Below are 19,521 nucleotides of genomic sequence, written 5' to 3' on the forward strand. Positions count from 1 at the left end.
AAGAATCCAGAGAGCAGCAACAAAGATGGCCCCAACAGTTTCAAAGTTGACATATGAACAAAGATTGTGTAAACTGGAACTACCAACCCTGGAACAAAGAACAGAAAGAGGTGATCTATTAGCCATTTACAGAATCATGAAAGGCATGGAAGTCCTTGACAGAGAAGACTTATTAAAGTGGGATAGAAGAAAAATAAGGGGACGTGAAAAGAAATTCAAAAAGGACACCTACCTGCAAATGTCTTTTAAATTATCACTTTATTTCGGGATGATCCCAGAGGGATGATCCAACATGACCTGACCTTGTCTATCCTTTGTGTCCATTTCCTGTCACAATCACATCCAGTAACACCTTTATGAAAACGTATTTTAAAGGGGTGTATAAAAGCCAACTGTTTATCCCAACAGTTACTCCTTGTATCTTCAATTACGTTTTGATCATCCCTGAGGACAGGCAAAACTCGGAAAGAAAATTAGGCTCAATTATAACCTATGTCAAGAAACCCATGGCTAAGTTCCTAAAATCTAATATTGGTAGAAAAATATTAGTGGATGAGGAACATTTTAGGTATCACTTTCATAAGAAAAACAAAGGTAACTCAATAAAGTACTGGAGATGCATAGAGAGATCTTGCAAAGCAAGAATTCATACAGTGAACGACGAAGTAACGACTCATATTCAGGAACATAATAATGGATCCTCTTCCACTAAAGTCCGAGCACAAGAAGCTATTTCCCAGTTAAAAACTACTTCAGTTTCAGAATACGAACTAACCAAAAGTGTTGTTGGAGCAATGATCACTATGGAAGATGAATTTTCAATTGTCCATATGCCATCTTTTTCATCATTGGAAAGAAACTTGTGTCAACGGAGACAGAAAGCACAAAATACGCCACCAATTCCACAGCAAAGAAATAATTTCGAAATACCTGAATCCTACTGTTTTCTAACAAACGGAGAAAAGGTTCTTGCATTTGATTCTGGCATCAATGATGAGAATAGAATATTAATATTTGCTTCCGAAGAAGGCTTGGAGGATTTGGTAAAGTTTCCTAATTGGGCTTCAGATGGTACTTTTAAAATATGTCCATCAATTTACTACCAGTTATTGTGACAAAGTAGCATGCAGTTGATACTTTAGGGTCTATATGGGGTGCCCCTATGGACCAGAGCCACACATCATTTTGTCTGTGATACAGGAGGACTCTGTTCACAGAGATATGACGACACTTTTATTATACTGCACCTGTCCCTCCATTATGCTGTCCCCCACTTCACTTCCTTCATCCCAATGCTGTACTTTTTCTCTAGTGAAATCTGACTTAAAGTGACTTTGGCCATTTCTAGATCTTCTGTGTATTGTATTTCCTTGGTGTAGTTTAACCATTTCCTGTTTATTTCTAAGTTTACCTTTCACATATCTATAGAATAGTTTAAGTTGATCTTTACATTTTTCTATTATGCCTTTTTCATAGTTTTTTCCTTTCTTTGCACTTTTGCATATTCATTTCTATAGCTGATATATAATTGAATTTTCCAGGTTTTTATCTTTTCTACATCTTTTCCAAGCTTTGTCTCTTCTATCTTTCATCTCAATGCATCTTCTGTTGAACCAACATTTAATGTACACCTCTTATTTCTGTCTTGGTACATATTTATTCACTCCTTCATTATAGATTTCCTTCAAGATCTCCCATTTCTCTTTCACTTTTGTCTCTTCAAAGTAGAATTTTTCACAATTTGTATTTTAAAAAAATTTCTAAGTTTCCCAAAGTCTGTTTTGTTGTACATCAATCTTCCTTTTCTGTACTTTTCATTTCTCTCCATATACATTTCTTCCTTTAGTATGAGGTCATTCTTTGATGAAGGCGGAAAAAGAAGTCACAAGTCTAGTTCTGAGTTTATTTCTGACCGGTTTCACCCTATGCTCCCTCAGAGGAATGGTGTCTTGTATTCAATTTTATCCACAATTTCTGGTTCTGTTGTAAATATTGAATTCAGTCTTGACAGTTCTTGATTACTTCTGTATCTGGTATTTCATTGACCTATTGTGTCACTGTATGTTCCATGGTCATGCCCAGTAATACATTTTGCCATAGATCCTCTCACCCTTCACTGCCATCACCCAACAGATTATTTTGCAGTTAAAATCCCCCATAAGTACCAGGCTACCTGTCCTTTAGTATCTCATTTAATGAATGCCTTCCATCATCTAACATTTATGAATGCTCACTCTCTGTCCAAGAGCCCATTTTTGGGGGCACATAAATCACCACAAACTTTCTATTTTTTATGTTTTTTTTATGTTGCTGTCTTTGACTTTTATCATGATCATTTCCACACTGGTTTTACCCTCAGTAACCTTCATCACATTTAAATCTTTCTTGGCCAATAACATGATTCCTCTGCCTTATTTCTCATTTCTGTTTTTAATCCAATAATTGTATAACCTGTGTCCAACACTATCAGGTGGTATTGGACCCCTTAATTTTGTCTCCACAATTCCCGTTATGTCTGGTTTTTCATCCGACAGGTAATCATTTAGTTAATTAAATCCTGAGATTAATCCATCAATGTTAATATATGTCACTTTAAATATTTTCCTTCTACATCCTGTTTTCTGTTTGTTTTGCCTACTTTGATGTACCATTTCCTCAGCCTCATGTCTATGACCCTCCAATAGAACTCCCTGCTTTCAGTCTCTGTTCTCTTCACATTTTTTCCTTAGCTTCACCTTTTAGTGTCTTCTATTTCCTCAACACTCATTTCTCATTTTATCCATATTTTGTTGTAATGTTCACTCTTTGCCAATTTCCTTGCTTTTCTAATATGTCTTCTACTACCATTTGCGATCTTAGGTTTATCTCTAGGGGTTGATTTCTTTCCTTATAATATTGTCCCCTTCTATACACTTCTATATCTTTCTCTACTTCCTTGTCACCATCTTGTATTTCTTTTTGAATTGATATTGCTATTTCTTTTTCTGCTTTTTCTCTAATGTACCTCACTAGACCATGTTTTTCCTATAGTCCATAAACCACTATACATTTTTTCCTATTCACTGTATCTCTAACCCAATTTGCCTTTTCTTTAATTACTTGAATGGTCCTTTGTAATTTCCTGCATCTGTTGTACCGTTTTTTTTTTTTTTTTTAAAGCAATTTCTTTATTTTCTATTTTCATTCTATTTCTTAATCTTTTGCATACTTTCCTCACCTAAGTTTTCAATTCTTTCATTGCCTATACTTTGTTATTTACCTCTTTTTTTAAGTTGTTGTTGTTGTCGTTCCCTAGACTGTCTGTCCGAGCAGTCCCGTCTCCCCAAGGAATGCTACAGCCGAAACTGGGTTTTCCCACAAATCCTTTATAGAGTGTATGTTGTGTTGTTTGCATGCATGATTGTGTATAATGCAGTCTTCCATTATGTGTTGTATGGTATGGGGTGAAGTGTTACATCCTGGGCAGCTGTTCACAATGCGGTCATCCAGCCTCTTCTGGTAGCTTAGAAGTGCTGGGTGGTGGCCGCATCGCAGTCTGGCCAAGTGGACTCTGTCCTTTCATGGGAGAGATGATTCAGAAGGGTGGATATCAGGGGGTCTGGCATGCAGAAGTGTGTTGTCTTTCAGTGTGTTAATGGAGCAGTGAGTGATATGATTATGAATATGTTTCCGGAGGCTGGTATTTGGTGGTTGTGGAGGAAGAGAAGAGAGTATTTGTGCGTAATAAAGGTCTTTGGGTGTTGTTTTAATGTTTCTTGGTGTGTGTGGGTGTTCTGCTATGTAGTGTAGCAGGTGTGATGTGTTTGTGGTGGCTGCGGCAAGTGTTTGTGTGCCTCTCATGTCGAGGTGGTCCTTGACTTTGAGGACTTTTGTTTCATGGTGTAAATGGTCTGTTGGTGTTGTATTTGTGCAGCCTGTAATTGTTTTTAGGGCTTTATTTTGTATGATTTAAAGGGTGTTGTGGTGTGTCTCACTGAGATTAGGAGCCCATGCAGGACTCGCATAATTCAACACTGAGCGTATGCATTGTTTGTATATTGTTATATTAGTTTCTTTGTTTTGTCCAAATGTCGTTCCAGTGATTGACTTAAGTGCGTTAAGTCTAGGTGTGCATTTGTTTTTTATGTTTGTGATGTGTTGTTTGAAAGACATGGATGTATCGTATGTTACACCAAGAATTTTCGGTGTGTTTGTGTGTGGTATTAGAGTGTTGTTGATGTAGAGATGAGGTATGTAGTGTTCTATTGTCCAGTTGGTGAGAAGTGTTGCTGTAGATTTGGTTGGAGCTATTTTGAGTCTGTTTGTAATGAACCATGTGTTGAGTGTATCAAGGTATGGCTAGATTATTTCTGCAGCTTTGTCTGTGTTACGATGTGTGTATGTGATTGTTATGTCGTCTGCGTAGGAAGAGATTTGTATTTCTGAGTTGTCTGGTGTGGGTAAGTCATGCATGTATAGATTAAATAGTGTGGGGGATAGAACTGAGCCCTGTGGTACTCCATTCTTAATGTTTCTGATGTGCGATGATTGGCTATTATATGACACGTAAGCATTCCTACCTGCCAGATAATTGGCCAGCCATCTTTTGGTGTTATTGTGCATGTCTGTGTTATATATTTTATTTGTTAGGTTGTGGCGGGGGATAGCATCAAAAGCTTTACTAATGTCTAATGTTATGAGAAGTGTTGTGTGGTGGGGCCTATCTGAATTGATGCCATCTAAAATTCTTTGTGTGAGGTTTATCAGAAGAGTGTTTGTGGAGTGTAGTGGCCTAAAACCGTGTTGTGAGTCAGCAAGGGGAATATGTGGTGTGACAAGTTTAAGCATTAGGCGTTCAATGACTTTAGAGGGGGTGCAGAGAAGTGTGATTGGGCGGTGCGATGTTGGGATTGTTGGGTCTTTGTTCGGTTTTGGAATGGTGATTATTTTACCATGCTTCCAGATGTCAGGTATAGTGTTGTGTGAATAGCTGTAGTTTGCAATGTTTGTGAGCGTGTATACCTTGTGGTCCAATGTGTTTTAGGTGGATGTTGCTTATGTTATCAGGGCCACAGGCAGATGAGTGCTTGAGATTATGTATTATGAGTTTTGTCTGACTGTCTATGAAGGGTGTATAGTCTGAGTCTGTGGGGAAGTCTTTCTTAGGTTGAATGGTGCGTCGGTCATCAGGGTGAGAAGTGAGATGGCTTGTCTGTGCAAAATGACGTATGAGTGCCTTTGCTTGTTGTCTGTTTGATAGTAGATTATCTGTTGTTGTGATTATTGCTGCGTGAGAGCTTGTAGTGTTACTGTTGGATAGTGTAATGCTGTTGAGTGTTTTGTACAATTTGCTGGTGTTTGTTTTGTGATCAAGTGCATTGATAAAGTTTTGCCAATTTTGTGTTTTTTGTTCATGTATTTTATTAGCAATCACAGTGTTTAGTGTTTGTATTTGGTCTGCTATGTTTTGAGGGATAGGTGTGGGGGTATCGTGTTTAAGTGTGTCACGTTGTCTGACGAGGTCTTGGATTTCTGGTGTGAAGTTGGGGTTGTGTGATTTTCTGTTGCCTCTAGGGATGTATCTCTTGTCTGCGTTTTGTATGATTGTATTAAAAGTGTGCACAGCATTGTTTATGTTTGTGATTGGTGTACTGTTAAGTTTTTCAAAATGTTGTTCTGTCTCTTTAGTAAAAGCTTCCCAGTTAGCTCTCTTGCAATTGGTGTATGTGTGTCTGTGGCCAACTGGGGTGCATCTTGTTTTGGTGGTGATAATGATTGGAAGGTGGTCAGAACCAAGGGTTCCGACCACTCTCCATGATGTTGTTGGGGTTAGGCAGGGGAAGCAGAAGGTGATATCAGGAGAGGAGGGAGTGTAGAGGGCTTGGTGTGGGATATGTGTATGATTATGTGTGTTGTTCATGATAGTCAATGTGTCAAACTGAGTCTGTATATCAAGCCCTCTGTCTGTGTCAGGGTTGTCGACATACCAGGCAGACGACTTGGCATTGAAGCCACCACCCATGATCAGGTTGGGGATTGAGGCTAGTTGGCTAAATTGAGGCCTGAAGGTGTTTGGAACTGTGGGGGATGATTGTGGGGGAATGTACATGTTAACTATTGTCAGTGTTGATTTGTTGCCTGTGCGGATTCGAATGGATTGGATTTCTGTTGTGTTAGCTGTGGTAGGGAGGAGAATTTTGGTTGTGGCACTTGTGTCCACAAAACAGATGGAGTGATGGATCAGGGTGATGAGTCCACTGCCATTGCCGTCAGTCCGGTCTTGTCTGATGGTGGTGTAATTATGAAATGATGGTGTTTTGTGTGAGTGTCTTAGTTTTGTTTCTTGTAAAATCGCAATGTGTATGTTGTGTTGTTTAAGAAAGTGTTCAAGTTCATGTTTTTTCGTGTTAATACCGTCAATGTTGTGTTGTAATATGTTGATGTTGTGTGTTTTGTATGTGTTGTATGTTGCTGTTTGGGGTTGAGGTTGGGGTGGTAATGGGGAAGGTGTAGGATCTGGGTTAGAGGGGGGGAAAAGAGAGATCGGGGACAAAGGAAGGGGAGTACTGATCGGGGGTAAGGGCAAAGGGAAATTGGGAGTGGGTAAGGGTGCTGGCTGTGGTTGGGGAGGTGGGAGTGGGGTTACTGGAGGGCAGGTAGAACATGTCCAAGTGTTTGTGTATTGGTTTGTGTCAGCAAGTGTTGTACAAGTGAGGTGGGCCCAGTTTTTGCACATATTGCACTGAACTGAGCCCTTTGTCTGTCTGCTCGAAGTAATGGGTTTAGAGCATGTTGGGCATGTGTATTTTGTGGTGGGCCCAGGATTGCTCTCTACAGCGTCTGCGTCGTGGGACCACCCCCCAACCCCAAGAGTTGGGGGCCAAACAGCGGCAACTACCCCTGGCCATCGTTTTTTAAGTTTTCACTATTGGTAATATCATTAATTTTCATCTTTTCATTTCCACATTCAACTTCCATTAGATAACTTTTTTAACCCTTTATCTAAATTGTTAGTTCAGAATTTGTTTTCTTCAGATCAGATATATTATTGTTAGCTTGGGTTAAACATTCCACTAATTCTACAAACTCCTTCCTTAGTTTCATAAATTCATTCTCCCACCCTTTTCTATTAATACTTACCTCCCTTTCCATGCCTAAAATTTCACTCTAATTTTTTCTTTCGTACTTAACAAAACCAGAAAAAGAATCTTCCTTATACAGGCAGAATCTTCCCAGCAATTCAAAGTCTCTGTTTATATTAGACCTCATTGTGATGCCCTGATTTTAGTTGACATTCAGCTTAAAATCAACATATTTATTTTCTTGCATTTCCTATCATTAAATCACTTTAACACTGCAGAGAAATTATTTTGGGTAACCACAATTGTTACCCCTCCCATTCAATACAAACCAGGCCTCCTGTTTTCCTTACACTATTGAGAATTTTTGTCTTATTTGGCAGCCTTTGGAGCACAAGTTGATAGGTATTGACAGCTCGGAAGCTCATGTGTATTTATCTAGTTGTATCTTATGGGAAAGGGGAGCTAAGCTCGTGGTGTCCCATCATTTTATCTCTCCATATACAGTTTGCTCCTAAATTCTTGTATTGTTTTTGCACACAGTTTTTTCATCCAATGTGTTCCATACATTTACCATTCTGTGGGGAAAGTTGTTCTTTTTCAGGTCCCTTCTATAATTGTCTTTTTTAAGGTTCTTTCCATGTTCTCTTGTGTTTCTCTTATCCCAATTTAGTAAATCTTCTCTGTCAAGGACTTCCATGCCTTGCTAAAAATTCAGACTGGGTGGTGGCAGGACGGTCCAGTTTTGCACTGGTGCTAGCCTCCACACACATGCTAGCCTTATCACTCATTACCCTGTCATACAATGCTTATCCCTTTGCATGAACTGCATTGGTATCAATTGGATTGCCTTTTTTGTTCTGGTCTGTTATCCACACATATAAAGTAGATTCCATCTTAGATCCTGCGACACTTACTTAGCAGAAGGAGGAGCAGTAGATGCCAGTGCTGCCCAAATGTTCACCTCATTTTTCTTTATTGAACCCACTGTGCTCTCATTTACATTAAATAGCTTTCCAACAACAGAATTGTTCATATTACCTGCCCTACACTTATCTAGCAACCTTCTTCTCCAAATTCATCACTTTCTTTAATCTTTTCAGAGTAGACTCATCATGAGAGGTTGCTCCTTGCTTGGGGGCCATAGTTCACCACACACACACACACACTTTCGTCGGATTCACGGCGTGGATTGGAACTCCGGAAAAAAATACATTTTTCGTGGATCTCAACTACAAGGAATTACCTTATTGTATTTGTAGGGAAGGGGAAAACTCGTGTAGTAAAAAGGTAATGAAAAGGGAGAAGGGGAGGAATTACTGAGGGAAATGGAAGAAAATGAGGAGGGAGACGAACGGGCTCCCCCTGACAGAAAAATGTAAACAAAAGGTCAGCTGACGACACTGGGGAAATCAAAAATATCAGTAAAAGCATTAAGGTTAGAAATATAGATAAGAGTAGCACAATGGAAGGTGAAGATAATAATTTCCAGGGATTTAATGAGGGGGGGGGGAGAATACCAACCTCCCCCGATTAGCAAGACTAAAGGAAAAACTTGAAAAAATGACCGAACATTGGGAGAAGAGGTTCGGTAACATAGCAAAGATTGCGCAGAGAGCTGAAAAATTGGAAGAACTAGAGAAGGTGAACAAAAACTTAACTTAAGAAATAGATTTAAAAAGACAGTTAAAAGAAGTAAAAGAGGAGAATGAGGAATTAAAGAGGAATAATACATACATACATACATATACCAAGGCTTTTTCCCCCTTACAAGGGGGGTAGCCAAAAAGAAAAAGGCATAAAATCATTCCCACCCATTCCATCCCCGACTACACTCCACACCCCTCCAATAAAGAGGCCATAGCAAAAGAAGCACAGGGTTGGAAAAAAAATCCAAGAAAACAATGGAGTTGTATTTACTGACATAATTAAACAGCAAATGAAAGAACAAACTGAAGACTCAGTTATTAAAGTGATGACACAGAAGGAGAACATAGTAAGAGACTTAGCAGATAAAAAGAAATGTATAATTATATAGAACCACAAGAATCAATGAGGAAAAAGAAAAAGCAGTTTACTAGAATTACTTCAGGAAGATGAACCTGAAATCATGAAACAAATTGAAGAGATGTATAGACTCGGAGAGCATAGTACAGATAAGACTAGACCAATTAAGATTAAATTCAGGTCACAAACAACGGCAGAGAATATCTTAGCAAAAACAGGGAAACTAGCAGCAAGTGAACAATATAAAAAGGTATGGATAAAAAGAGAAATGAATAAAGAGGAGAGGAGGAAAAAATGAAAAGACATGAAGCTAAGGAAACAAAACGAGAACAGAACCGAGTCAGAAAAAGAAAAATTCTATTGGAGAGTGGTGAATATGAAAGTAAGGAAATACGACATACTAGAGAAAAACAAAAGGGAAACAGAGAATAGAATGGAAGTGGCAGAAAACTAAGTGTCTTACACAAATATAGATGGATTAATAATAGGATTGAATGAGCTGAATGATTATTTGAAGGAAAAAGAACTGGACATAATGGGAATTGTAGAAACGAAATTAAAAGGTCCACTACCACCCAACAGTGTAGGACATGATGCATATAATTATTGGATTAGAAACAGAGAGACAAAACAAGGGGGTGGAGTTATGTTCCTGACTAAGAAGGATATAAACGTGAGGTGTGTCACATATGGAAAGAATAGAGATGATTATGATCGAAGTGGAAGACAGAGATAAGAAGAGCAGAAAGTTTGTGATAAATTATGTGCCTCCAAAAACAGCCTCGTGGGAAGAGAGTGAACATAAAAGTATGTTAGAAGACACAAGGATAACATTAAATAGTTATGATGAGCGACTTTAATTGCAAAGAAGTCTGCTGGGAAGAGATGACAGTAAACGGTGGAGACGACGCATGGGGAAATGTTCTACTTACGGTAAAGTTGGGACTTCGTCAAGGATGCGTTATGTCGCCCTGGCTGTTCAACTTGTACATGGATGGGGTGGTGCGAGAGGTAAATGCTAGGGTAGTGGGCAAGGGATTGGAGATGGTTAAAGAAAATGGAGAAAAGTGGGAGGTGAGCCAGCTGTTGTTTGCGGACGACACTGCGCTTGTGGCAGTATCGAAGGAGGGATTGAGGAAGTTGGTGGCAGAGTTTGGGAGAGTATGTGATAGAAGAAAGCTAAAGATAAATGTGGGTAAAAGTAAGGTGATGAGATGTACTAGGGGTGAAAGTGGCAGTAGACTGGAAGTGAGCATTAACCCCTTCCATACGGTGCCGCACACATAGGCGTCATGAGGAGCAAGTGGATTCGCGATGCTGCCATATCGGCGTCTTGATTATATTTATTGTAGTCGCCCCTGTGTTTTTACATTCTCCCAAATGTGCCCTGAATCCCATTCTCTGTGGTTTTCAAAATTCGCGGGTGAAAGAGAGAATGATTGATATAAGCGGTGACTATATTTTATGATGCGAGTATTATTACAACACGTCGTACGGCTGCCATTGGCTGCTGCCCGCGAGATTTAAGTTCCGTAGTGAAGTGGTTAAGGGAGAGTGACTGGAGGAAGTGGATAGTTTTAGATACTTGGGTGCAAATGTGGCAGGGAAAGGTGGAGTGAAAGTGGAGATAGAATGTAGATTGAGAGAAGTGAGTAAATGCCTTGGTGGATTAAAGAGTGTAATGAGGAATAGACATTTGGGAATGGATGCTAAGAGGAGACTGTATGAAGGAGTGATTGTGCCAACAGCACTGTATGGGGCAGAAACATGGAACATAAGAGAAGAAGAGAGAAGGAGTTTGAATGTGTTTGAGATGAGGTGTCTGAGAAGTATGATGGGGGTTACTAGGCTAGATAGAGTGGGAAATGAGGTGAGGAGGAGAACAGGGGTGGAAAAGGAGCTGGGAGATAGGGTTGATGAAAGAATATTAGGATGGTTTGGATACATGAAAAGAATGAGTGAAGAAAGACTAGTAAAATATGTGTGGAAGGCAGATGTGGAGGGAGTGAACATGAAGGGACGTCCTAGGATGAGGTGGATGGATGGGGTGAAGGGGGCTTTGGGGAAGAGGGGAATGTCTGTTGAGGAAGGACGGAAGAGGACAGAAGACAGGGGTGAATGGAGAATGGTTGTATATGGATGATGTTGTGATTGCAATGGGTGGGGTGAGGTAGTATGTGTGGGCAAAATTTGACACAGCCCGAAGGGATTTCTCCCCGTCCTCTCATTTTATGCAATGGGGGGACGGAGGGGGGGGGGGTCACCGATTTAATGAAGCGGCCTTGCTGTGGATGTGCTGTGTCTTGCGACACTGCTTCTGACCCAGGGCAGTGGACAAGGTGCAGGGATGACCTGTCATTCTGGAGGTGCTAAGATAAGAGGGAGGGTGGAGGGGGTGTGGAGTGTATTCAGGGATGGAATGGGTGGGAATGATTTTATGCCTTTTTCTTTTTGGCTACCCCCCTTGTAAGGGGGAAAAAGCCTTGGTATATGTATACGTATGTATGTACAATGACACAGTGGATACAGGAGAACACTAGGTATAGAAATGAAGAACCATCGAGACTAGACCTAATAATTACATCTGAACCTAGAATAGTGGAAAAGATTGAATATAAAACACCAATAAGTAAAAGTGACCACATATTGACTGAACTGGAACTAAATGAGGAGAAATACATGAAAAGAAATGAACAATATAGAAAAGGAGGAATGTATGAAAAAACAAACTTTGATCAAATAAGAGAATTCTTTCAAAAAGAAAACTGGGAAGGAATATACAAAGAAGAAACAAAAGTAGAAGAGAAATGGAATATTTTGACAAAAATTTATAAAAAAAAAAAAAAAAAAAGGAGTGGAAAAGTATGTCCCAAGACAAAAACAAGAAAAAGAATATGTAAAGTGCTGGTACAACAAAAGTTGTAGGGAATTAAAAGACAAAAGAGACAAAGCTTGGACCAAATTGAAGAAATACAAAAGACCTGAAAAATGGAAAATATATACTTGTTATAGAAATGAATATGTACAAGTGTGCAGAGGAAAAGAGAAAATATGAAAAAGATGTCATAGAAAAATGTAACGATCAACCAACAACAACAAACTGAAAAACAAACAAGATTTGGAGAAATTAAGACAAGGAGTTGAACACACAGAGGAAATAGAAATGGCGGAAATTATGAACAAGCATTTTAAATCAGTGTTTACAAGGGAGAACATATAACCTGAAGAGATCGAATGGAAAGAGAAAGTCCCCCCTATGAAAGAAATGGAAGTAACAAAGAATGAAATAATGAAACACTTGAGTAATCTTGATGTCAGAAAATCGCATGGACCAGATGAAATAGCAAACTGGATTTTGAAAGAATGCAGAAATGAACTGGCAGACTAAATACATAGCATAATAAATAGTTCCTTGAAAGAAGGTAAAGTTCCAGAAGATTGGAAAAAAGTAAATATAGTACCTATATATAAAGGGGAAAATAAAGAAGACCCTACCAACTATAGACCAGTCTCTCTAACAAGTACAATAGCAAAAATTTGTGAAAGAATTGCCAAAAGTAGATGGGTAAAATATTTAGAAAAAAAAACACGTGCTAAATCCAAGGCAATTTGAATTCAAACAAGGACGATCATGCGTCACCAATTTAATATGTTTCTATTCAAGGCATTTCTACACCTAAAAAAAGCTTTTGACAAAGTACCACACAAGAAGTTGCTTAAGAAATTAGAAACTGAAGGAGGAATACAGGGCAAACTGCTTAAATGGATGGAAGACTTTGCAAGAAAGAAAAATGAGAGTAGTGATAAGAGACAACACTCAAAATGGGATGAAGTAATAAGCGGTGTTCCACAAGGAACAGTTTTGGCCCCAATAATGTTTGCTATATATATTAATGATATGGATGAAGGAATTGAAAGCTATATGAGCTTCTTTGCAGATGATGCAAAACTACTGAAAAAAGTGAACACGGAAGACGATTGTGAATCACTACAGAGTGATCTAAATAAAGTACAGGAATGGAGTAGGAAGTGGGAGATGAAGTTCAATACAAAAAAGTGTAGTATAATGGAATTTGGAAAAAGCAAAAACAGAATAACAGGATCATATAAATTGGGAGAAGAAAGAATAAAAAAAGTAGAAAATGAGAAGGACCTGGGAGTCATTGTTATGAATAATATGTCACCTGAGAAACATATAAATATGATTTTTGGAGAAACTTATAATTTAATAAGAACAATCAAAGTGGCATTTACATACTTGGATGAAGAAATGGTGAAGAAAATTCTAATCACCCTGATAAGACCAAGATTGGAATATGCAGCAACGATATGGTCACCAAGTACAAAAAAATGTATTAAAAAACTTGATAGAATACAAAGAGCAATTACAAAATTGGCACAAACACTCTCAAAACTATCATATGAAGAGAGACTAGCAAAACTTGAACTACAGACACTTGAGCAAAGAAGAGAGAGAGGAGATTTGATAGCTATTTACAGAATCATGAAAGGCATAGAAATTATTGATAGAATCTGATCAAATGGGATGATAGAAATACAAGAGGACACGGAAAGAAAATAAAAAAAGACAGCTATAGAAGAGATCTGAAAAAGAACAGCTTTCCTCACAGAGTAATAGACAGTTGGAACAAGTTAGATGAGAAAGTGGTGTGTGCAAAAACAATACATGAATTTAGAAATAGTTTAGATAAAATAAGATATGAAGACGGGACACCACGAGCATAGCTCCCCTTCCCGTACAATACAACTAGGTAAATACACACACACACACACATGAACTGGAGGACATACAAACACAAAGTTAGAGCAATCACTTCAAGCTGACCAAACGCCTGGACAAACAAGACAATGACTGAGACAGAGTGGCAGACTGGCAGGCTGACAGTGGGGGGAGGGGGGATAAGGGAAGGAGGATAGTGGCGTGGTGATAGGCTGCTTTGTTATTTTTTCACATGAAATTTGGTAAATACATTTGTGCTACTAGAAACTCGCGAATGTGCAAACCTCACAAGAGTGGAACTCACAAATGTTGAGGGCCTACTGTACTCTACTGCATAGGAATCCACTTCTAAAAAAAATTATATATATATATATATATATATATATATATATTATATATATATATATATATATAGATATATATATATATATACAGGTAGTCGTCGACTTACGACCTATGCGACTCACGACTGATCATCTTTACGACCACGAGATGGTGCAATAATATCTAACATTAGAGTAATAGAATAGCAATGTTATGCCTGGCAGTGCAGTACATTACTCCGCACGCTGTGAGACGCGAGTACGATAGTTTTCGCAGGCTGCCGGCAGCGTCAGCATCCCAGCCAGCTAAATATTCTTTCATTTTGTTTGTTTGAAGTAAAATGTTTCCTAATTTTGCATTGCATTTTGTATTTTTGTATGTTTTGCAATTAATAAAATATAACAAACTTTTTATGCCTAGGCTAGTTTGTTGTCGATAACAATATGTTCGGTACAGTACTTAAACGAAAAGAATGTGTTTTGTTGACATAAAAAAAATCCTAATTTTGCCTTACATTTTGTATTTTTGTTTTGCAATTAATAAAATGTAACTATTTTTTTATGCCTAGTCTGTTGTCAATGACAAAATGTTCGGCACAGCATTTTGTATTTTTATGTTTTGCGATTAATAAAATGTAACAGTAAACTTTGTTTATGCCTAGTCTGTTGTCGATAACAATATTTTTGGTACAGTACGTAAACGAAAAGAATGTGTTTCGAAATATTTTTTTCCTAATTTTGCTTTACAATGATTTTAATGTAACCAACAAAAAAGGATTTGTAGGTCAAAGATGACAGGACTTTATTCAGTATGCGTAGGCCTAGGCTATGTTTCCTAACGAAAATTATAAAAAGTTAATGAATATTAAACAACGTAGCTCAAAGATAATAAGATTTTATTCAGTATGCATACGTTTCCTAAAGAAAGTCTGATGGTAAAATAATACAAAGGTTGACAAATACAGTATAAAATATCATAGGTCAAAGATGATAGTATTTTATTCAATATGCTTAGGCCTAGGCTACGTTTCCCAAAGAAAATCAGATGAAATTATAAAAAGGTTAAAAATACCAAGTTCCCTCAAATTGTGATGGTCTTTGGGTGTGTTTCCAGTGAAGCCCATGTCATGCTGCCCCACATCTTTGAAGAGGGACTCAGACTCACTTAAGATGGCTATATCGAGTTACTGTCCATTGTTGTTAAGTGCTGGGTGGAGAGGTTGGCTGCTGGAAGATAAAACGTGTGGCAGCAGGGCTCAGCTTTGTGTCACACCTCCGGGAAAACCCAGAAGTGGCTGTCTGAGAACTTCTATGACTTCATAAGTCCTAACATCTGGCCCCCCTACTCACCTGATTCAACCCCATGGACTATTATGTGTGGGATGCAGTTGAAAAAGACACCAATCGTACTGCCTACAACACCAAGGAAGAGCGGACTCCCAGGATCAAACTGGTGTTCAAGTGTCTCTTGAAGGACACTGTGAAGGCCACGTGCTGCAGCTTCAGGTCCCGCCTGGAGGCTATGGTGGAGGTTCAGGGCAGCTTGGCAAAAGATCCTCCAAGAGATGCACTTTAAATTTTGAAAATACATCAATTTTTGGCCAAGATATGATGTTTTCCTTTTCTTTCCAAAAAAGCCTCAAATTTATTTAGAACACCCTGTATGTATGTATCAAAGAAAAGTACAAAGAAGGAATTAACAAATATGTACCAAAAAGAAACAAAAAGATATCTATATAAAATGTTGGTTCAACAAAAGATGTAGTGAGGCTAAAGCCAGGAGAGACAAAGCCTGGAAAAAATGGAAAAGACAGAAAAACATCTAAATGGCAAACATATACTACACTAAGGAATGAATATGTAAATATACGCAGGAAAGAAAAAAAGAGAATATGATAGGGATATTATAGACAAATGTAAGGACCAACCAAAACTCTTTTACAGATACATAAATGACAAGCATGATATAGTAAAACTGCGTGAAGGAGATAAAGAATACATAGATGACACAGAGATGGCAGAAGTTATCAGATATTTCAGGTCTGTTTTTACAATTGAGAGCTCATAATCCTGGGAGGATGGACAACAAGAAAGATCACCCATGATGAAAGAAATAAAAATAACACAAAGGGAAATAAAAGACCAAATAAGAAGCCTAGATATCAGAAAGTCGCACGGACCAGATGGAATTGCAAATTGGATACTAAAAGAGTGTATAGATGAACTGGCAGACAAACTATACAAGATAATAGACTTCTCACTCAAAAAGGGAAAGGTACCACAAGATTGGAGAGATGCAAACATAGTACCAATACATAAAGGAGGAAATAGGGGAGATCCTACAAACTTCAGACCAGTGTCCCTCACAAGCACAGTAGCAAAAAATACACGAAAAGGTCATCAGGAACAAATGGACCAAACACTTGGAAGATAACAAAATAATAAACCCCAAACAATTTGGTTTTAGAAGTGGAAGATTGTGTACCACAAACCTGATCTGCTTTTACTCGAGACTAATTGAGATAATCCAAGAAAGAGATGGATGGGCAGACTGCGCCTTCTTGGATTTGCAGAAAGCATTTGACAGGGTACCACATAAAAAATTAATAAGTAAAATTGAAAAAATAGGAGGAATTCAAAGCACTGTTGGAATGGGTGAAGGATTTCTTAACTGGGAGAAAAATGAGAGTGGTACTTAGAGACAAATATTCGAAATGGGAAGATGTAAAAAGTGGCGTCCCCCAAGGCTCTTTTTGGCTCCTTTAATGTTTACCATATACATAAATGATATGGATGAAGGAGTAAATTGTTACATGAACTTTTTTGCTGAGGATGCCAAACTACTCAAGAGAGTGAAAACAGAAGATTGCAGATCGCTGCAAGATGACCTGGATAAAGTATGGGAATGGAGCTGGAGACACGAGATGAACTTCAACATCAAGAAAAGTAGCATAATAGAATTTGGAAGAGGTGAAAATAGTTTCGGGAAAATATACAATTGGAAACAAGGAAGTCAAAAAAGCAAATTCAGAGAGGGACCTAGGAGTAATCATCTCTAGTGACTTGACACCTGATAAACATGTAAATAAATTATTTGGAGAGACTTTCAACTTATTACTCCCCATCCCCCACCCACTCCCCCTCATGCATCACAGCATCTTCTATACACAACCCCTCTCTATTCACCCCAATCTTCCATCCTCTCCCGTCCTTCCTCCACAGACATTCCTTTCTTTTGTAATGCCCCTTACACCCCATCCATCCATCTCATCCAAGGACTCCCCCTTATATTCACTCCTTCCACACTTCTTTTACTAATCTTTCTTCACTCATTCTTTCCATGTGTCCAAACCATCCTAATACTCTTTCATCAACCCTACCTCCCAGTTCCCCTTCCACCCCTGTTCTCCTCCTCATTTCTCACTCTATCCAGCCTAGTAGCCCCCATCATACTTCTCAGACATTTCATCTCAAACATATTCAAACTCCTCTCTTCCTTTCTCATGTTCCATGTTTCTGCCCCATACAATGCTGTTGGCACAATCATTCCTTCATATAACCTCCTCTTAGCATCCATTCCCAGATGTCTATTTCTTATTACACTTTTCAATCCACCAAGGCATTTACTCGCTTCTCTCAATCTACATTCTACCTCCACCCCCACTCCTCCCTTTCCTGCCACATTCGCACCCAAGTATCTAAAACTATCCACTTCCTTCAGTCTTTCACCCTTAATGCTCACTTCCAGCCTGCTGTCACTCTCTCCCCTTGTACATCTCATCACCTCACTTTTACCCACATTCATCTTCAGCTTCCTTCTTTCACACACCTTCTCAAACTCTGTCACTAACTTCCTCAATCCCTCCTCTGATCCTGCTACAAGCGCAGTGTCGTCAGCAAACAACAACTGGCTCACCTCCCACTTTTCTCCATTTTGTTTAATCATTTCCAACCTAACCTACCCCACATAACAAAGGATTACAAAGGCGGAGCATGCCGACAGGAGACCTTTTGGTCCATATCTAGGCCAGATGCGAAAAAATCACAATGATAAATAAATAAAAGAATAAATAAAACTATAATAATGTAAATAACAAAATACATAAATGCATATAGTTAAATAATAAACAAACAGGTAAATAGTAAATAAGACATATAACTAATAATAAATGAGAATCAAGCAAATAATAATAAACAAATGGACAAATGATAACAAAACAAATAATATAAAATAAGAGATAGTCATTATAGCATCTTGCTTAGATGTTTATCTAAATGATTCTTAAAGCTTCAAACTGAACTACATTGCACTGACTCTGCAGGAAGTTCCATTCATTAACTACACGGTTGGCAAAATTGTTTCTACCCACTTCCAAATTAAATCTATTTCCGCACAGTTTGAGACCATTGTTTCTTGTCTGATTTTCATTCAGTGTGAAAATTTTGTCACTTTTGATGTTGACAATTCCCTTTGGAATCTTAAAGAACTGTATCAAGTCACCTCTGAGTCTACGCTTTTTCAGGGAAAACAGATTCATATGTTTTACTTTTGATATTTGAAATAAGTTTTGTGGCTTGCCATTGTACTTTTTCTAATCTGTCAATGTCTTTAATGAGATGCGGTGACTATACAGAAACAGCATTTTCCAAATGTGAACGAACTAACAATTTATAAAGCTTGTTAATGAGTGATGGACTTTTGAAGTCAAAAGATCGTGCAATCAGTCCTAGAATCTTATTTGCTTTCTCAGAGGCTGAAATACACTGCTTCAATGATTTAAGCTCGTTACTGATAATTATGCCGAGATCCTTTTCATTATTCACTTTTGTTAATGAATTTCCAAATAACTTATAATCGTACTTACTGTTATTTTTACCTATGTGTATTACCTTGGATTTACTTGTGTTAAATTTCATTAGCCACTTTTCAGGCCATTGCCATAATTCATCTAAATCTTCTTGAATATCTAATTGGTTTAAGTGATCATTTGCCATTCTGCACAGTTTTGTATCATCAGCAAATTTGGAAAGAGTAGATTTTAGTCCATGGTCTATATCATTTATATATACAGACACTCCTCAACTTACGTTTTAGTTACGTTCCGAACGGCCAAACGTAACGTGAAAATGAACGTAAGTTGTTACTCTACGTTCCAGTAATATATGATCGTTCATACTGTACTATACATCCATAAATTCTATTACAGTATCTTATAAAACACCCCTAAATCATTAATTATAAACATAACATTGTAAAATAATAACATTAATTTCAAATAAATTGAATTCAAGCAACATAAAGTGAGATGGTGGAGAAGGAGGAGGAAGAGGAGGCAAGGCACGTTCAATCTGTCGTTTGTGCCATGTAAACAATGGAGGCAGCGTCATGCGT

The 19,521-nt window shown here is 38.1% G+C and overlaps 1 protein-coding gene across 7 annotated transcripts in view; it reads right to left on the minus strand.

Annotated features, from left to right (window-relative positions):
• The window catches only part of mRpL44 (mitochondrial ribosomal protein L44), a 128,272-nt gene that overhangs the window by 100,606 nt on the left and 8,145 nt on the right, over positions 1-19,521 (minus strand). For 2 of the 7 annotated variants that reach the window (XM_076210308.1, XM_076210307.1), the window contains exon 2: positions 15,480-15,699. The exons of 4 other annotated variants lie outside the window; for them this stretch is intronic. In XM_076210308.1, coding sequence (XP_076066423.1) covers positions 15,480-15,699 — 220 coding nt within the window. Of the gene's footprint in view, positions 1-15,201; positions 15,269-15,479; positions 15,700-19,521 lie in introns of those variants that run through there. One more of the 7 variants, XM_076210312.1, reaches the window with a different exon arrangement.

Source organism: Oratosquilla oratoria, chromosome 27, assembly GCF_046742065.1.
Source record: "Oratosquilla oratoria isolate Oo_2021 chromosome 27, ASM4674206v1, whole genome shotgun sequence".
In the NCBI taxonomy this organism is placed as follows: Eukaryota; Metazoa; Arthropoda; class Malacostraca; order Stomatopoda; family Squillidae; genus Oratosquilla; species Oratosquilla oratoria.